Source organism: Carettochelys insculpta, chromosome 9 (assembly GCF_033958435.1).
Source record: "Carettochelys insculpta isolate YL-2023 chromosome 9, ASM3395843v1, whole genome shotgun sequence".
In the NCBI taxonomy this organism is placed as follows: Eukaryota; Metazoa; Chordata; order Testudines; family Carettochelyidae; genus Carettochelys; species Carettochelys insculpta.
Window position 1 is genome coordinate 12,466,714 of NC_134145.1, and position 17,610 is coordinate 12,484,323.

The 17,610-nt window shown below is 41.8% G+C and overlaps 2 protein-coding genes across 7 annotated transcripts in view; one reads left to right on the top strand and one right to left on the bottom strand.

Annotated features, from left to right (window-relative positions):
- The window catches only part of IFT25 (intraflagellar transport 25), a 12,402-nt gene extending 5,642 nt beyond the window's left edge, over positions 1–6,760 (bottom strand). Inside the window, exons 1-2 of one of the 4 annotated variants that reach the window (XM_075002363.1) lie at positions 6,136–6,760; positions 4,045–4,166 (exon numbers count right to left, since the gene is read on the bottom strand). In XM_075002363.1, coding sequence (XP_074858464.1) covers positions 4,045–4,142 — 98 coding nt within the window. In that variant the 5' untranslated portion in view covers positions 4,143–4,166; positions 6,136–6,760. The other 3 variants (XM_075002361.1, XM_075002364.1, XM_075002362.1) reach the window with 3 other exon arrangements.
- On the top strand, positions 6,063–16,945 carry LRRC42 (leucine rich repeat containing 42). Of its 3 annotated transcripts, XM_075002356.1 has the most exons (8): positions 6,063–6,144; positions 7,788–8,275; positions 9,983–10,114; positions 11,148–11,266; positions 14,263–14,351; positions 14,443–14,556; positions 15,845–15,929; positions 16,559–16,945. In XM_075002356.1, exons 2-8 carry the CDS (start codon positions 7,803–7,805, stop codon positions 16,810–16,812), a joined length of 1,266 nt encoding a protein of 421 aa, XP_074858457.1. In that variant the 5' UTR covers positions 6,063–6,144; positions 7,788–7,802; the 3' UTR covers positions 16,813–16,945. The 3 variants fall into 3 exon arrangements, with proteins under 3 accessions (XP_074858457.1, XP_074858459.1, XP_074858460.1); XM_075002358.1 differs by lacking the exon at positions 9,983–10,114; XM_075002359.1 differs by lacking the exons at positions 15,845–15,929; positions 16,559–16,945 and adding an exon at positions 14,960–15,803.
- The last annotated feature ends 665 nt before the right edge of the window (positions 16,946–17,610 follow it).

A 17,610-nucleotide genomic window follows, 5' to 3' on the forward strand; every position in this document is an offset into this window, starting at 1 on the left:
TTCTATTTCTCTTTTTACTGCTCACAAGTCTGTTCTTCACAGAATATTCCCAGAGACTTAAATCTGATTTCAGTTCAACAACTCACCTAAAATTTGGGTTTGAACAACTCTCACCTAAAAAGAAACTGAGGAACCACTTTATCAAAATCCTTTACAATAAACAAATGATGATTAAAAATTAACTCTCTGAACCTGAAATTCTCATCGTCCGGCATTCACGCAAGACCCCACAGAACGAGGCTTTACTTGTACTATACAAGAAATTTATAAAACACACTTCTACTTCCTATTTAAAGTAAGTTTGTCACTCCATCTTGATGCCCTTCTCCCTTCCACTGGATTTCTCACACCTCAATTATAACATAAGCTTTTGGCACAGTTAAACAATTCATAGCTACACACTATGCCACAACTGACCCACCCAGCTTATCCATCTGCACTAAGTGTGATCTCAGAGTAGTATGGGCTGAGAATGACTTTCTCTGAGTTGCTGCTCCAGCTTGCCAGCTGCCAGTGTAGTGCTGTCAGAACTCAGATGAAGGAGAATGTCTCACCTGTGATCTCAATTGTCCCACTGCTGCCTAGGGAACAGAAAAGTAGGAGAAAGCAACTCACCTGAAATACAGAGATCTGAGGAACTGAATGCTGGGGAGTAGACTAAAATAAGGAGCCTGGAGGGAAAGACTTGGACAGGGACAGGAGGAGGCAAATTGGCGTAATGGTAGAATGCAAGACACTTAAGGATGGGAATGTAGACCATATAGGATGAAGAGCTGTGGAGAGACAATACCAGAACAAATAGTCTGGATGGGGCGGGAGGATACCGGGAAAGATAAAGAGACTGTGACAAGGAGTTGGTGCACAAGAAACAGAGATTGGACAGCAAATTATGCAGGGCGATGGAGACTGGCTACACAAGGAGACTGGGATGGAGAAAAGACTGAGACTGGGTAGATAAGGAAACTGGAAATGGGATGAGGAGTCAAAGAGGTGGAAACATGGTCTATCTTGGCAAAGAGATTAAGAGGACAAGCAGCCAGGAAGGGAAGTGGGATGAGGGGTCATAGGAGAGACAGGACTGACACAAAAATCAGGCTGGAGGGGAGACAGACAGAAAGGGTCATGGCTGAGCTGAACAAGTCTTTGACCATTAAAGAACACTCTCTTCCAAAACCTGGATTGGAACCCAACAGTCCTGAATATCTCCATTCCTCTGCTGTCAACAAAAGTCTGTGAAACCCACTGGCAAAGTCTGTGTTAATCCCTCCTCCAGTGGCTGATCCAAGGAGAGAAAGCAACCTATAACAACTGTCATTTACTCCAGTCATTTGCAGTGTTGGTGGTGGTGTCGCCATAGTGTGACACAGACAAGGTAGGGGAGAGAACATCTTTCATTGCAGTAACTTCTGTTGCAGGAGAGGAAGAGACTGTGTCCTTTCTGCAGACGTTGAGCTAATATTATGTCCTCTATCTTGTCTCTAGCACTTACTTCATTAGCTAAATTGGCAGAAGTCTGTACTATTTATGTAGACGTTCCACCCCTTACAAGGGTCACTACAATTTGTTTTATTAAAAGGCTAGGAAATTACACACAAAAATTACATTAAAAAGACACAAGATGGCAGACTCAGTCTCTCAAAAATTAGGAAATGCTAGAATTAAAGCAGCCTGTACAACCTAAATTCAGTCTTTTCTGTGACTAAACATTATGATACAGTCTCAGTTACATGACTATATACTATTTTTCTGCAGGACCAATGCCTCATTCAGTGCAAAAGGATGGTGCTCTGGGAATTAATCAGGGCAGTACCGTGAAGAAGGCTGTTGTCTGTAGGATCCTGCTTCATTTGGTGCAGATGCTGAAGCCATAAACAGCGAGTTAAATTGGCCCTTGGTGTCCCAGCACCAGGAATAGTCCTGGCTCGGGCAGGAGCTCCAGCCAAAGTTCAGCACCTGCACTCCCTGACTGCTGAGTCCCCCAGCCACATGCACATCCCCTTTGCTGTCCCAGGGAGATTTCAAATGCCCCATGGAACCCCACAATCAACATTGGCAGCGGAGCTTCTTAGAGCAGCTTTTGGCTGTTTGCTCCCTACAGTTGCTAACATGCGTGTTGTTGAGGGAGGAGGGAGGGATGACACATGGAGATGGGAGTGTACAGGGTCAGCAGTGCCCAGAGATTTCTGCCCCCTGCCAGTAGCCACTGCCAGAGGGACAGGCCACTAGGTAAGTGTTGCATCCCTCATCCACAACTATCACATCTCCTTGTCCACCACACTCCCTCTAGGTCTACACCCTCTCCCCACACCTCCCACCAGCCCCCAAACTCCCTCCCAGAGCCTGCAGCCAGGCTCCACAAGTCTCAAGCCAGAGCCAGCACCCAGACTCCATCTCAGAGCCTGCACTCCTTCTGCGCCCACACTCCCTCCCAGAGCCTCCACCCCAGACCCCACTTGCACCCAACCCCCACCATTTCTCTCTCCTGCATCCAAACTCCTTCCAAGAACCTGCACCTCCTTCTGCCCCCCTGAATCTCTTGCTCCAGCTCAGACCCTGTACCCAGACTCACTCTCAGAGCCTTAAGCAGTTGGTGGAAGGGTGGGGGAGAATTTGGGGAAGGAGTGTGGGCTCTGGACACCCCCAACATTTATGCAAACCTGTCATCCCTGCTTGAAGGTGTCTAGTGAATGAAGTGGAAGACTTCAGGAACAGGAAGAACTCTCTCATATTCAAGGAAAATGAATACTGCGCTGGAGAAACAGATTCCATCCCTACCTCTGTCATAGATTTCCTTTGATACTTGGCAAATCACTTAAACCAAACTTTTCACAAGCAGCAACTGCACGTTCATCATTTTCTGGTTAACCAACTTTAGTTCCTGGGACCGAGCACTCATAGCTCTAATTGAAATCAACTGAAGACATTGTATGAACATATAAAGTGCAATAAAATATTAGGTACTCTGAAAAAAATCAAGCCACAGATGTCTCATATTAGGCACCTAAAATTACTGGACATTTTTTTTCCTTACTGGCTCTGTGCCTCAATTCTTCAACTGTAAAATGAGGGTAATAATGCCCTTTCATCTCACAGAGTTGTTGTGAAAATTAAGTACTATTTGAGAAGCATTCGGATACTATAGAGATGAGCACCACAGTGATGAGAACCACAGAAAAATCCAGAAGGAAATTAATAATAATGTATGAATGTCATAGTGTACCACACCAATAGTCACCTAGCCCAGGAGTCTATCTCCCTATAGCGGCCAGTGCCGGATGCTTTAAAGGCAATGAACAGAAGAGGGCAATTATCAAGTGGTCTATCCTCTGTTGTTCAGTCTCAGCATCTGGAAGTCAGAGGCTCAAGGATACCTGAGGCATGAGGCTGTATAATAATTCTGTCTTCAGAGCAGGCTTTGAAGTATGCAGTAAATAAGGCACAGGACAACAAACTGAACAAATAAATATTGAACAGCTGTGCATTAAGTGAGTACAGACTATTCTGTGCACTGATTAAGGCAGTGTTTCCCAAAGTGTGGTCCGCAGCCTAGTACCAGTCCTTGGAAAAAAAATACCAGTCCTTAGAAAATATACAAATTATCGCTATGTACTATTATTATTGTAAATAAATTATAAACACTGAAAATGTATTCATTTTTCATTTTTTTATATGGGTTTATATTTTTGGGCCACAAAAAAAGGTACTGCAAAAAAACAGGTCCCAACTATACAAAGTTTGGGAAACCCTGGATTAAGGTACGTATTCTGTGGAAAAATAGTATGTGGTCATGTAATTAAATACAGTATCATATAATGCATATACATTTGGGAGCCAAATTAAAATTGTACTGGCATTCTTAATTTGGTAATTCCTTTTTGCATGCTTTGCTTTGCCACCTTAATGTTCTCTTAATGTAATATTTTGTAATATAAAAACATGATAGCTTAAAATCCAATGATAGAACAAATTAATGTCAATGACATCAAAGTACTTTATTTTCCCAACAACCCTAACTTACATTAGGAATCAAACATCAAATCTTACCCATCGATGATGTTTTCAGGGGGGTATTTTTCATCACTTGATGTGGCTAAAACAACTTCAGCGCCTCCAGAGCTCAGGCACAGGTCTGTTGATTTCATCCTGTCTCATTAACCTGCACAGGACTGAAAAACAAAACACACACACAAAAGAAAGGTTCCTGGACTATCACAGAGTGTGCTCTGGTTGCTTAGCAGCCAAGTCAACTCCTCACTGGAAAGTGGAGAGGGCATGTTACACCCTGAAGAGCAACACTCTATTCTGTCTCTCTTTTTAAGATCTCTATGCTTCATCTGCCAATATTTGAGTTACAGTCAAAATAATCCTCTCACACAACACTGCTGCCCACAAATAGTTCCAGTTCTAAAATAAGAGGAATTGCTTGCATATTTAATTGTTTTATTAAAAGTCTTGAAATGCATTTTACATAGTCAAAAACACCTATGTTGTAATTAACATATGTAGCTACAAAGATTTAAGCAAAAATATTCAAAATCATGAATGCTTATTGTAATGCTGAGAAAGGAGAAAAACTTGGAATAAATTATAATATATATACAGATTGAATCTCTCTAGTCTGGCATTCTCCCTTCTGGTAACATCCATAGTCTTGGCATAATTTTAGTTAGCCAGAAGCCCATGTACAATGGTTGTGGCCAAATTTTGTGTGGTCCCATAAAGGTTATTTACAGTCACCAGTCCTGGCCAATAGTGTTCTGTACTGTTATTTAGCTCTAAATTACATTTACATGTTTTCCAAAAGCCCTGTAAGCATTGGAAGTGTTGGTAATGCTGCTAGACAATATTGACCTCATGTGTTTGAGCAAATTCTTTTGTTTGGCACCAGTCAGGTCCCAAGGGTGCCAGAACAGAAAGGTTCAACCTGTGGTACTTTGTGCTTTATACTGAACCTTGTAAGAACACTGTATAGAAACCTAGGAATGCTCAAGAACTTTCCAAATAATAATTAAGCCTTACAAATTAAAGTATGGCTTTTCCTTTTGATACTCCCCTATTTTCTCAATATCTCTTCACTTTCCCCGTTCTAGTTACTTTGGACTAATCCTGCAGTAAGCTTTATGTGGATACAAGATCAGGGTCTCTGTCATGAAAGTGGACAATAAATTTATATATGACCCTGGAATGATAAAACATCTTAAAAAGTCAATGGATCTTTGGGCTAAACACACAGATGCATTATGTCAGAGAACAGGGAGCTGACAGATCCACTCCATATGGCATTGCTGACACAATAGGAACAAGAGATATAGTTGGGGGGAGGGCACCAAAAAGATACAGTTTGAAAGGAATTCTGTAATGACAACAATCATTAGGAGACTGGAAGGACTTATTTAAGAAGATTTACTATAACTGAGGTGGATAACTGTCTACAAGTGTTGGGAAAGGGTAACCAACAAGGGCGAAGAAGAATTATTCAGGGATGAAATAGAGGGATCTAAGACTAGGGATGAAACTGAGCACATGATAATCTTGGTTGAATAATAAGAAATGTTTCCTAAGGGTGCAGCTGACTCTGGATACACTTCTCACAGAAAGGGACATACATCACTTAATTTAAATTTACACTACTCCAAATTTTGGAAAATATGAGGCACCTACTAACAGCCCTCTGTCATCTGACATCCCTCATTGCCTTCCCACGTCCCTTTCCAATCCCAGACTGCCACCCCCATGTCCCCTTCCATTCCCAGGCCCCCTCCCTGCCCCACATCCCCCCAGCCCCATGTCCCCTTCCATTCCCAGGCCCCCTCCCTGCCCCACATCCCCTCTACCCCACTCCCTATGCCCCCTTCCCATCCCAGACCCCCTCACCGCCCTACATCCCCTCAGCCCCATGTCCCCTTCCAATCCTAGGCCCCCACCCCTTCCCGCCCCACATCGGTCAGCGCCCCCAGCCCGCCCCCGGCTCAGGCACTCGTCTCTTGTCTCGGGCGGAGAGGCCGCGCGCTCCCCATCGCCTTCCGAAGCCGCGCGCGCACGCGCGCTCCCCTCCCCGGCGCGCCCTCGGGCCGCTACCAGGTCGGGAGTGGCCTGTGCCGCCTGCGCCGAGGGGGCTCTCGGGACGGCCCGTACCCGGGGCAGGTAGGTCGGGGGCGGGGCCGGAGCAACTTTCCCAGCGCCCGCGAGAGCGCTATGCTGGGAGCGACGGAGCCCGCGGGCAGGAAGCTACCCCGCCCTCGGAGCGGCCTGACCGCCCCCCCCACCGCGGCTGAGGGGCCGGGAAGGCGGAGCTGAGCTCGGGGCTGGACAGCGCCAGGGAAGGGGCAGGTTCCCCCACGGCCGGTCCCAGGGCACCGAGCGCCCTGCGGGGAAAGGTTCGGGGCGGGACCTCCCTGGGCCGGCCTGTTGTACCCCCGAAAACAGCCGCCGCCGCGCCTGCTCGTGACAAAGCCGGGCCCTGGCGCGGAGGCAAAGGCCGGACACGCCGCCGCTAGGGGGCGGTGCAGAGCGGGGCCTGGGGCAGCCGCGCCCCCGCCCTGGCGGTGCGGGTGGAGACCTGCGTGCGGCGAGGGGGTGTCCTGTGACCCAAGGCGCACTTGGGGGGCGCTCTCCTTTCCTAATCCTGAGTTGGGGTTACCATATTTGACCTTTCAAGAAAGAGGTCGCCCCTGCGGGGGAGGGTGTCTGTGTCAGTATGTAACAGCTCCCCTTGTTTTAATGGCCCATATAGACAGAATCAGAGGGGTAGCCGTATTCGTCTGAATCTTCAAAGATAACAAGTCTTGGGGCACCTTAATAACTAACAGATATTTTGGAGCATAAGCTTTGGTGGGCAAAGACCCACTAAGTCAGATGTATCTGACAAAGCAGGTCTTTGCCCACGAAAGCTTGTGCTCCAAAATATCTGTTAGTCTATAAGGTGCCCCAGGACTTCTTGTTCATATAGACACACTGTACCACGTGACTACAACCTGAGTTGGTAAATGCTCATGCAGATACACTCCCTCTCACAGGTGTCCTTTTTATGTCACAGAGAAGGAGCCGTGGGAGTTTTTTTTTGTTTTTTTTTTGTGAAAATAAAGGCAGTCCTGGGGCCCTTTAAAAACTAACAAAATAGTTTATTCAGTGATGAGGTTTTGTGGAACAGAGCCACTTCCAGATCTGAAGAAGTGAGGCTGCCCCTTGAAAGCTCATCACCTAATGAATTATTTTGTTAGTGTTTGAAGTGCTACAAGACTGCTCTTTTTTATATGGTAACCCTACCCTAAGTGGCATGGGTAGAGCAATCCCATGTGCAACCTGCGACTATGTGAATGTAACAGTTGTAATGTACAGAGCTGGGTGAACCATGTTGCAAGCACTATGCTCTGCTCAATGCAACCAGATCCACACCTTGTTACTTTGGAGGATCGAGGGGCTTCCTGCGTGTGGAAAAGATCCCAGAGGGATTGCTGGGTTATTCAGGGTCTGTAAAAAACAAGGAGTCTTGGAGCACCTCAGAAACTAATGGATTTATTACATCAGTTTTAAGCCACAAAAGCTGATGCCCTAATAAATCTGTTGGTCTCTGAAGTTCTACAGGACTTGGCAGAGAAAAGACCTGTCATTCCAAAGAGTCCTGAATTCTAGTCCACATTATTTGTTTTTGCTGGCAGGTGAGGTGTATATCGCAGGTAGCCATGCTTCCACTGTATCATATGAGTACTGAAAGAATGTAATTTGGATTTGATTTCCAAAACAGTATAAATTTGTTTCTGTTCTTTATCTGTCTCTTGTTTTTGCAGAAACTGGAAACGGGAATGTCTTATAGCCTCAAGTCAGAAAACCTTTTGGATAGAGGGCCAATATATGTGCGTGAACATGGGCAACTATATACGGTAGATCAGGATTCAAGCATTGTGAATAATTCCACTCCAGAACCAAGGCCTTTTAGACTATTTTCCAAAGGTTTCTCTGTGGAGCTTTGTATGAACAGAGAGGATGACAGTGCGAGGAAAGAGAGAACAGATCATTTCATCTTTACTTATACTAAAGAGGGGAATCTCCGGTACTCCGCAAAGTCTCTCTTCGGCCTAGTGTTGGACTACATTTCTGACAATGTTGATCATATTGATTCATTGATTGGCTTTCCGGAGCAGATCGCTGAAAAGCTTTTTTCTGCTGCAGAAGCAAGGCAAAAGTTCAAAGAACCAGTTACGGGACTTAGAGCATTACAAAAATTTACTGAGGCTTATGGAAGCCTGGTGCTTTGTTCATTATGTTTACAGAATAGGTAAGTCCATTCAGTGACATCAGTAAGAGTCTTTGCTGCTGTTTTTGCTTAAGTGTTTCATTTTTTTAATGAAATATGAACACTTTCTTGATTTGAATTATTAAATAGTATATGCTCAAAGTATCGTTGGTAGATAGCATTTGGTTTATTTCTTGTATTGGTAATGTAGAACCTTATTACTTGCTAGTTAATCCTCTAAAGCCACATGAATGTATTCTATAACTTGAATTGAAGGATAAAGCTTGCAACTTTATTTGTAACGTGCTAAAACGTGACATTTACATGGAGTTTTGAAATCTAATCTTCACAATATATCTAACTTCGTGTCTGCAGTATAGTTCAGTGGTGTCCAAAAGAAATTTAATGGCTCACCACAGCCTCCTTCCCACGAGATTACTCGCTGGTGCTGAAGCCCATGCCATGGCTGGAGCTGCCGACCCAGGCTAAAGTTGTGCCACAGCTGGAGCCTGCTGCGGCCAGAGGAGCTGGGGCCACCACTGTCATCACGCACTTGTCCCACCATGTGGTGGGGCGTATGCATGGTGGGGCACGCCCCATGTGTGGATCCTTAGAGCCACATTTTGCCACATCGTACTGCCCCGTTCGCTGCATGTGGCAAATGGGGAGCATATTGCACACTGCGGGTATAGCTGTAGCCATGTCAGTGCCAGTACACTCCAGCGACAGGATGTGTGAGGTAATACCTTCTATTGAACCTTCTGTTGGTGAGAGAGACAAGCTCATCTAACTTACTTTCCTCACAGGCATGGTAATAACTAAATTGTGTCTGAACTAATAAAATCCCTTTTCTGTAAATATTTCAACATTCGTTTTGATTTGTAGAGCCAGCAAAACTTTCCAGCACACAGTTCCATTGGAATATTCAATGTCTGGCATGCAGGAGAGGGCGAATGATATTTCTGTAATTATATCACAGGTTTTGAAGTCAGAAGACTAAGGTTACATTTTGCGCTGTTTGTATCTAGATGTGTTGCATACCCTTGATATTGAACTTACACCAGTGAGATTCCCCCTCTTCTCTGAGCACGTTCTGACTCAACAAAAAGTTTCTTCTTATAAGGCTTAAAATAGGATAATGTGCTGTAATAATTGAAGTGGGGATTATTGTACACTGCCAGTTTATGGTGTTTTCATTCCTTTTAATATGAATCAGTATAAATGAAAGCATAGAGGTACTTCATTCTTGGATGCCAAAGATGGCATGAGCAATATAAGGAAGTTTTAAATAAATCAGGTGTACCAGTTGTCACTTCATCCCCAGAATGATCAAATTGCTTGCCAACTTACTCATGGACTGCCCTTTTCATGAATGAAAGATGGCTTCTGCTGGAGAACCTTTGTGTCCTTTTTATGTCTCTAATCAAGGCCTATCTTCCTGGTCATGAAACATCTATTTTACCCTTTGGTAAGTAGTGCTGCTGGAACTGTACTGCTGTATCTTGAGATCTAGTCATAATAGCTGTCTTTGAGAGTAGAAACCACAGGTTATGTAACAAATGGGCAACTGGTGCCTGCTGGGGAGGAGAGTGTAGGCACAAGGAGTGCAACCTGGGTAGAAAAAGAAGAGCGCTGGCTCCTTTGGGGCATTTTTCACATGGCAGCTGGCATTATGCCAATGAGAGTAGGCGCAGTCTAGGTTTGTACCATTACTGAATCTAAATGTTGATAGCTTTCTACTCTTTACAGATATCTGGTTATTTCTGAAAAACTTGAAGAAATTAAGTCCTTCAGGGATCTCACCTGCTTGGATCTTTCTTGTTGTAAACTTGGAGATAACCATGAATTATTAGAACATATCACCAAAGAAGCTCTGTCTAGGTAACAATGTATTGATATGTGTAACTGACCAGCATTTTCTTTTTCAAAACCAAGAAATGCACAAAAGGTCTCTCTAAAAAAAAAAGTTTCACAGGCCACAAGCACTTTTACTATAGTTTTCAGTTGGGTTATAAATTCTCTTCATGTGAAAAAAGTAAATATCTGAGCCTACAACCCAAATTGCATGATACCAAGCATGTATTGAGTCTGTAGACATGTTCTTCCACTGTGAAAGTTGAAATAAAAGTACTATACTATCCAACTGTTCCCATTTTTCATTTTCTGTTTATAATATACACTTAGTGCACAAGTTAATTTCCAACTGCTGTAAATTTTCCCTATTAAATTTGCTGACTGATTTTTTTTGGGGGGAGGAGGGAGAATTATCAAAATAATTATTTTAACTTGATCAGTATATCAGCATGAGATATTCCTAATTTACATGCTTTGCTCAGTATGTGTTTTCTAAAATTATATAACTGTCTTTTCAAGTTACCAGAGATTTAAAAGATAGGTTAGTTGTGTCTATTAATTTGTTATTACATAAAACTTCCACCTGTTTGATTCAAGGTTGTGTTTTAAAGGATGCCGTGGAACTATATCTATGAACTTTTGGGGATTTCATTTGTTCTTGTTTGCATTATTTCTTTATCTCCTACCAATTTTGCCCTTTCCTATATGTCAAGCAAGGGTTTTCCTTTTCCAGTCTGGAAAGGAGTTGAAATTGGTAAGCCAAGTTAACTTCAAGTTACAAGGACTCTTATTGCCTACACCAGCAAGGTGGTGTATTGCCTGTATCAGTGAAACTTTGAGAATAATTAAGTAATTGCTTCAGCAGAACCTTCACATGGAATAGGGAAAATACCCAAAAGGCCTCTTGTTTAATTGGTCCTTTTAATAGTATCAGCAAAGTAGTGGTAGATTTCTAAGGTATTAGAGAAGGATTCTAGACTTTCCTAATGCAATGTTAACAGTTTTCCTAAAAACTTTGAAATCATTCTTTTAATAACTAACTTCACATTCTTTATCCTAGTGTAACTCGGCTCCTCCTGAAGGATAATTGTTTGTCAGATGCAGGTCTTCGGAAAATGACAGCACCAGTTCGAGTAATGAAAAGGGGACTTGAAAACCTTTGTGTATTAGATTTGTCTTGTAAGTATGTGCAGTACCTTGTAACTTACATCCAAAAACACATTTTCACTTGTTATCGAGCATTCTTCCTCACTGATATTGAAAGGAGACATGTTCAGAATGAATCCCTACGTCAGGAATCCAAACAAGGACTTAAATGACAAGTTGCCAGAAACCATGTGTTGCACCTCTAGCCTTATCCTGCTGCATGAAAGTCAATGAAAGCAGAATCAGGCTCATGCTTGGCCTAGAAACACCATTTAAATTAAAATTTATGCATTCCGAAATGTAACTTGAATAGTCAGTAGCTAATCTGAGTAACTCAGTATTGAATTTATAATCAAAGCTGTATTGTACTACCGGTTCATACTCTCTCGTCCAGCATCCTTGGGACCTGACCAGTGCTGGACAAGAGAATTTGCTGGACCACAGGAGGTTATTATTGCATAGCAGCATTATAAACACTTCCACTGCTTACTGGGGTCTTAGAAGACATTTATGGATAAATTAGAGCTAAATAACAGCACAGGATGCAGAGCCACGACTGGTGGCTGTCAACAAAATTTATGGGACTACAGGAAATTCGGCCACATCGATGATAAGTGGGTATCGGGCTAAAAATCATGTTGGACTACAGGTGTTGCCGAATGAGAAACTGCTGGATTAGAGAGGTTCAACCTGTACTACTATGACACATATCTGACATACCATCGTTTGTTTAGTCTTTCTGTTAGGGTGGTGACTGTTAAACATGTAAGCTTTTTAATGCAGAGAACAAGGCTTAAATATAACACCAAAAGATTGCTTTCAGAACTTGATATTAAAGGATACCAATTATAGGTGGGGCTCACAGACCCATCTGCTGTAAAGGCTGCCTGTCACTACCTAAAATGTGTTCTGAGTTGCTTATAACTTTACCAGACTTCATCCATTTGGGGTGAAATATTCTGTTCTTGATGTTTGGTTGATTCTGGCTGAAGTTTTCCAGAAGAATTCAGTCACTTCGAAGAACAAGGCTTGGAGAAAATGTTCTTTTGCCTGTGTAAAAATTTTCTGGCTGATTTTACCTTGAAAAGCTCTATCACCTCCATGTGCTGGAACAGGGACCTGACATTTGGAAGATGGTGGTGAGGGATGTGCTTTTGCTGATAAGGTGAAAATCTGCCCCCATTGGGCCAATTTATAAGCTTTGGAAAAATTAGTTTGCACGTGCTCACAACAGACCTTTTTGGTTTTAGCAGTTAAATTCCCCAGGATAGCATCTGCACTGAACGTGCTTCAACCTGGAACTGAGCGGAACATTTCCTGCAACTGCACCTGTGTGCCATGCTGGGTCTAAGCTCTTAAAGGCTATGTCTACACTAGTCAAAAACTTTGAAATTGCCATGCAAATGGCCATTTTGAAGTTTACTAATGAAGCGCTGAAATACATATTCAGCACTTCATTAGCATGCGGGCGGCCGCAGCACTTTGAAATTGACGCGGCTCGCCACCACGCAGCTCATCCAGACTGGGCTCCTTTTCAAAAGGACCCCGCCTACTTCGAAATCCTCTTATTCCCATCTGCTCATAGGAATAAGGGGACTTCGAAGTAGCCGGGGTCCTTTCGAAAAGGAGCCCCATCTGGATGAGACGCGCGGCAGTGAACTGCATCAATTTCGAAGTGACAGAGCTGCCCGCATGCTAATGAGGCACTGAATATGTATTTCAGCGCTTCATTAGTAAACTTCAAAATAGCCATTTGCATGGCAATTTCAAAGTTTTTGGCTAGTGTAGACACGGCCAAAGTGAGGTTAGGGAGCCTGTCTCCCCTGTGTTTTACGTACTCCCCAACTGGCCCAGGCAGTATGAAGTAAGAAGCTGCCCAATTCACTGTTTTTTCCCATTTTGTCTTTTTTGGGCAGGGGACTAAGAATTTACACACAAAATGCGACTTTAAAAACGCTTCAGAATGCAAAGTCAAGCATTCAGAAAGTTGGAAAATACCAGAATTAAGGCTGTCTGTGCAACCCTAATTTTTGTGAACATGAAAGTAACAGTTCACGTAACTAAAACATATTTTTCCCCACAGTACCCCTGCCTCATTCAGTGCATGTGGCTTGAGTCCCTGGTGACTTGCAGAAGTGCTGAGCATGCAAAGCTCAAACTGAAGTGTCTGGGAAGCTTTGAAAGTATAAAGTGCTGCATAAGGCTTACAGTTTCAGATGTTAGGTCCTAGTTTTTTAAAATTAGCCACTTAAGATACATGGATGCTTTTTACCTTAATCTCTGTGCCTCAAGGTATCATCTGTAAAATGAGGATAACTGTTCCACCTGTTCTCACAGGGATGTTGCAAATATTAACCAGGAGGTGAAGCACGCATAGTATTGCGATGAATGCCATAGAAAAGCTCATGAGAAAGATAATTCTGTTTTCAGAGTAAGTTTGAATATTATTCAGTAAACAAAGTTTAGGTCCACATATTAAACAATAAGGAGAAAAGAAAATATTTGAACAGCTGCTTATTAAGTGGCCTCCATTCCACGTACTGAATAAAACCATGTAATTAAACACTGGATCATACTGCATACACCCCAGAGGACTGAATTAAGGTTGCACAGCCAGCCTCAACACTAGCAGTTCCTATCATTTGGTGCTTCACTTCGCAACCTTACGTTAAAAGAATACAAGTTTGTGTGCAATAAATAAGTATAGTTACATGTGCAAAAGCATGGCTTACAATATTTACAGTAGCTTAACACAACTAAGGCTGTCTGTGCAAATTTAACTTTGCTATGCAGAGAAAAAGATCAGTTTTAAATAACTTTTAAAATATGGAGCATGTTAGTATAAATATGCCAGAATAGCTTATAAAATATTTACCAGTGGAATAATTGGTTGCTTGCTAGTATAACATTTGTTTTTTCTCTTTTTCCTATACCTATATTTTAAGAGGTTTTTTTTTTTTAAATCTACATATTGCAGAACACACTTATATAATATCATGCAACTTAATCTAATCCTTTTGACTTTATAGGTAACCCTGAAATCACAGATAGAGGAATTGGTTACCTTTTTTCTTTCAAGAAGCTGAATTATTTGGATATTTCCAAAACAGGTCTCAAGGTAAAACCGAGTTTCCGCCCCAGTTTTTACATATATTCAGCATACTGAAATGTTCTCCTACACACTCTGTTTTATATCCTTTTTTAACTAGGATGTTAAAGCAGTTGTTCAGAGGCTTCAGACTCAAATAAGCTTAGTTCATTCAAAAGTGCCTCTGAAAGAATTTGACCATAGTAACTGCAAAACAGAGGGATGGGCAGAGCAGGTATGTCCTTTTCTTCTTATTATTATTATTATATCAAACAAAAGTATTTGCCCTGTTCAATCATAAGTCATTTCACATAATCAAGTGAGATTGAGAGTTTCTATATCTTTTTAGTACTTAGTTCTGAGAAAACAGATGTTATAAACAGCTTAGAGAATGAACGTGTGCTGCATTCTTCATGCCAGAGGAAGTATCTAGAGCTTGCATTGACTGTTTGCTGACAGCCAGGATTAAACCTAAATCTCCACAGAATATGCAGAGTGCAGGTGTTCTCGCTTTTGCAAATAATGTGCTCAGACTGTATTCACTGAGGCCACTCAAAGGAAAATGAAGCATTGCCTTTATGTGGGTAGGCTTAATCTGTATTATAGACCTGAGCCACATTTGTTTATCCTTTTGTTAGGGAAATTGCAACTGCGGACAGTTCCTTGTAACAGGCTGGTGTAGAACTACATTACAGAGACTCTATTGGCATAGCCACATCCCTATAGCTATGCTGGCATAAGTGTATAATGTACACACCATCTTCAGCAACTGTAGGTGTTTTGTTATGGTATTGAAACCACCTCCCTGAATAATAACTACATTAATGGAAGTATTCATTCATTAATATAGTTCTGTCTACACTGGGGTCTGCATCTGTTGGGTGGGGAGGTGATTTTTCTCACACCCCGATTGAGTTTGCTATGTTGATCCCATCCTTCCTCCGCCCCAAGTAACAACTGAGCCCGCTATTTAAAAATTAGTAAGACAAAAGATGGAATGATTATGCAGTTAAGTAATCCTGTTCCAAAAATGTAATGTGTAGCTTGGTGTTGAAGCTCATGTTTTGCAGTCATATGTCAATTTGTGTGAAACAAAACATTGTTCAGCTTCAATGCAATTGTTTGCTTATATACTATTTTTTCAGTTTGGAGCCTTTGTAATGCTAATTTAGTGACATCTCCTAATGTGTATTGATTATATACCAGCATGTAACAGAAGAGTCATAACCAGACTCTTGTATTATAATGACAAGGTTGTAAGAATACATTAGCTTCAGATGTTTTTCTGTTTTTCCTTGACCCTTCATCTTGTTTCATATGTGCATTGGAATTCCTGTTTGATAAGCTAGCATTTGAAAAATTTGGAGGAGGGAATATTTTACTTAGGTTGAGAATACTTAAATCTTTTAATGAAAACTGGTGTTGCTGTGTAAGTCATCATCAACATTAAAAAGCTAAGATTAAGGTATAAAGGTGTTTCTGATCATTTTTTTTTTAAAGAAAATTAAAAAATAATGTTTCAGACCGTGTTGCAGTGGGAACAATTGGCTATGAAAACCGTCAGGACCAAGGAAACCTTAAAGTCCAGAACAGCAGCGCAGCACTTCTGTATGTAACTGTGAAAGACTTTGAACAAATTGTTCATTGGATTTTTACATTATTTACACAGAATACATTTAAAAACCCCACATGGTGGCATATTAATGTATACCTGCAGCTACTTGCGAAACTGAAGGTTTAATTTACTTATGCATCTTCTTTAAAATTACAACATACCTAAAAAGTGATTGACTTTGCTTTTAGCTAACAGATTATTTCATCTGACAGAACATAGCTAGCATATGACATGAATCCAAATCAATGACAGCTTGAGTGCAAGAGCAGCAATGGGAGTATATTGACATTAGTGAGTTTTGTGTTAGTTCCAGAGACAGCTGAAATCTGGTGACCCAAAAGGTCATTTTCAGCTTGGTCATCTGATTTAAACACTTTGTATGAGTTAAGCACAAAGCCTCACAATGTGTTTAGCACATTTCCCAATGAGAATTCATGCACAATATAAAGCTTATTGATTAAATATAGCCAAAGATTGAAAAATAGATTTCTAAATATTAAAAATGATAGCTGTACTAAACATGGGTTAAAAAATGATGAATACAGTTTTTGTGCCAAGCGCATACTATGCTGGAGAGCAGGTTTAACTCTATGTTTTGGGGGGGGGGGACTTTTTTTGGTAGATGGAAAGAAATGCAGGATAGAAGAACCAGTCACGTGCACACTGGTACAGACTAATGCAAAAGCTTCTGAAAACTTACAGTTCTATAAGGACGAAGAACAAAACAGCCATTTCCCTATATTGAAGAAAGAGGCTGCAGCTAGCCATCACTTGAAAAAAACCAAAGGTTTAACTGAACAAGAGAGGGAACCAACTTCAAAACAAAAGCACACATGCCTGACAATGGAAGACTGGGACTTGTTGGATACCTATTGATTCAAAAAGAATTCCTTTTTCTCCTGGTGGCAAAGTTATTAGTAATATCAATATGAATTTACATATGGGGAAAAAGGATGAAATTTATTAAACAGCAGTAGCAAAGTTTGTTGGGAGAGGGGAGTGCTACAGCCACGAGGTGGAGTGATGATAATTCATGTATATTTTCTATACACAGTAATTTTTTCAAATAAATTTTGTCATCCTTAACTAGTGCCCGTGACCTGCATAACACATTGAGGGAAATGATTCCTCTTAAGTCTTGATCTATAGAGCAGCCCCAGTGGCAGCAACTGATCATCTCTTAGCCTGAATGCCTCTCTCGTGTTCAATAGCAGGCGACACAACCCCAACAGCAGTGCAGAACATGTAACTGACTTGGGTGGAGAGCTTCGAGTTAGTCTGGTCCTAATAGTAGTGACAGAGCATCATGAGAGTCAAGAAACAGAGTCTGAAGCAATCACTATGGTAGCAAGCATGACTCAGCTATGTTCGTGAAGTGATTTTAAGGGTGCGGTATTAATCCTCTTCTAGCTAGTCAGTGTACCTCACCCAGAGTGCATCTACATTAGGAACTAACTTTGAAGTAGCCTGCAGAGAGTCTACACGTTTTCCCTTTGAAATTAGTTTCGAAGTAGGGAGCCCAACTTGAAGTCCTTACTCCATTCCTGGGAATGGAGTAGTGCCCTCCTTTGAAGTTTAACTTTGAAGTAGGGTGTGTGTAGACACTCAGCTTCGAAGTCTAAGCATGTTGAATAGTAACAGAGAGAAAGCTGTGCTAGGCTATATACTATCAAA

Coding starts and splice junctions, on each gene's coding strand:
- LRRC42 (XM_075002356.1), top strand. CDS start 7,803: ATGTCTTATAGCCTCAAGTCAGAAAACCTTTTGGATAGAGGGCCAATA. Junction 11,267..14,262: donor TTGTGTATTAGATTTGTCTT/GTAAGTATGTGC, acceptor TTGACTTTATAG/GTAACCCTGAAATCACAGAT. Junction 15,930..16,558: donor AACAGCAGCGCAGCACTTCT/GTATGTAACTGT, acceptor TTTTTTTGGTAG/ATGGAAAGAAATGCAGGATA.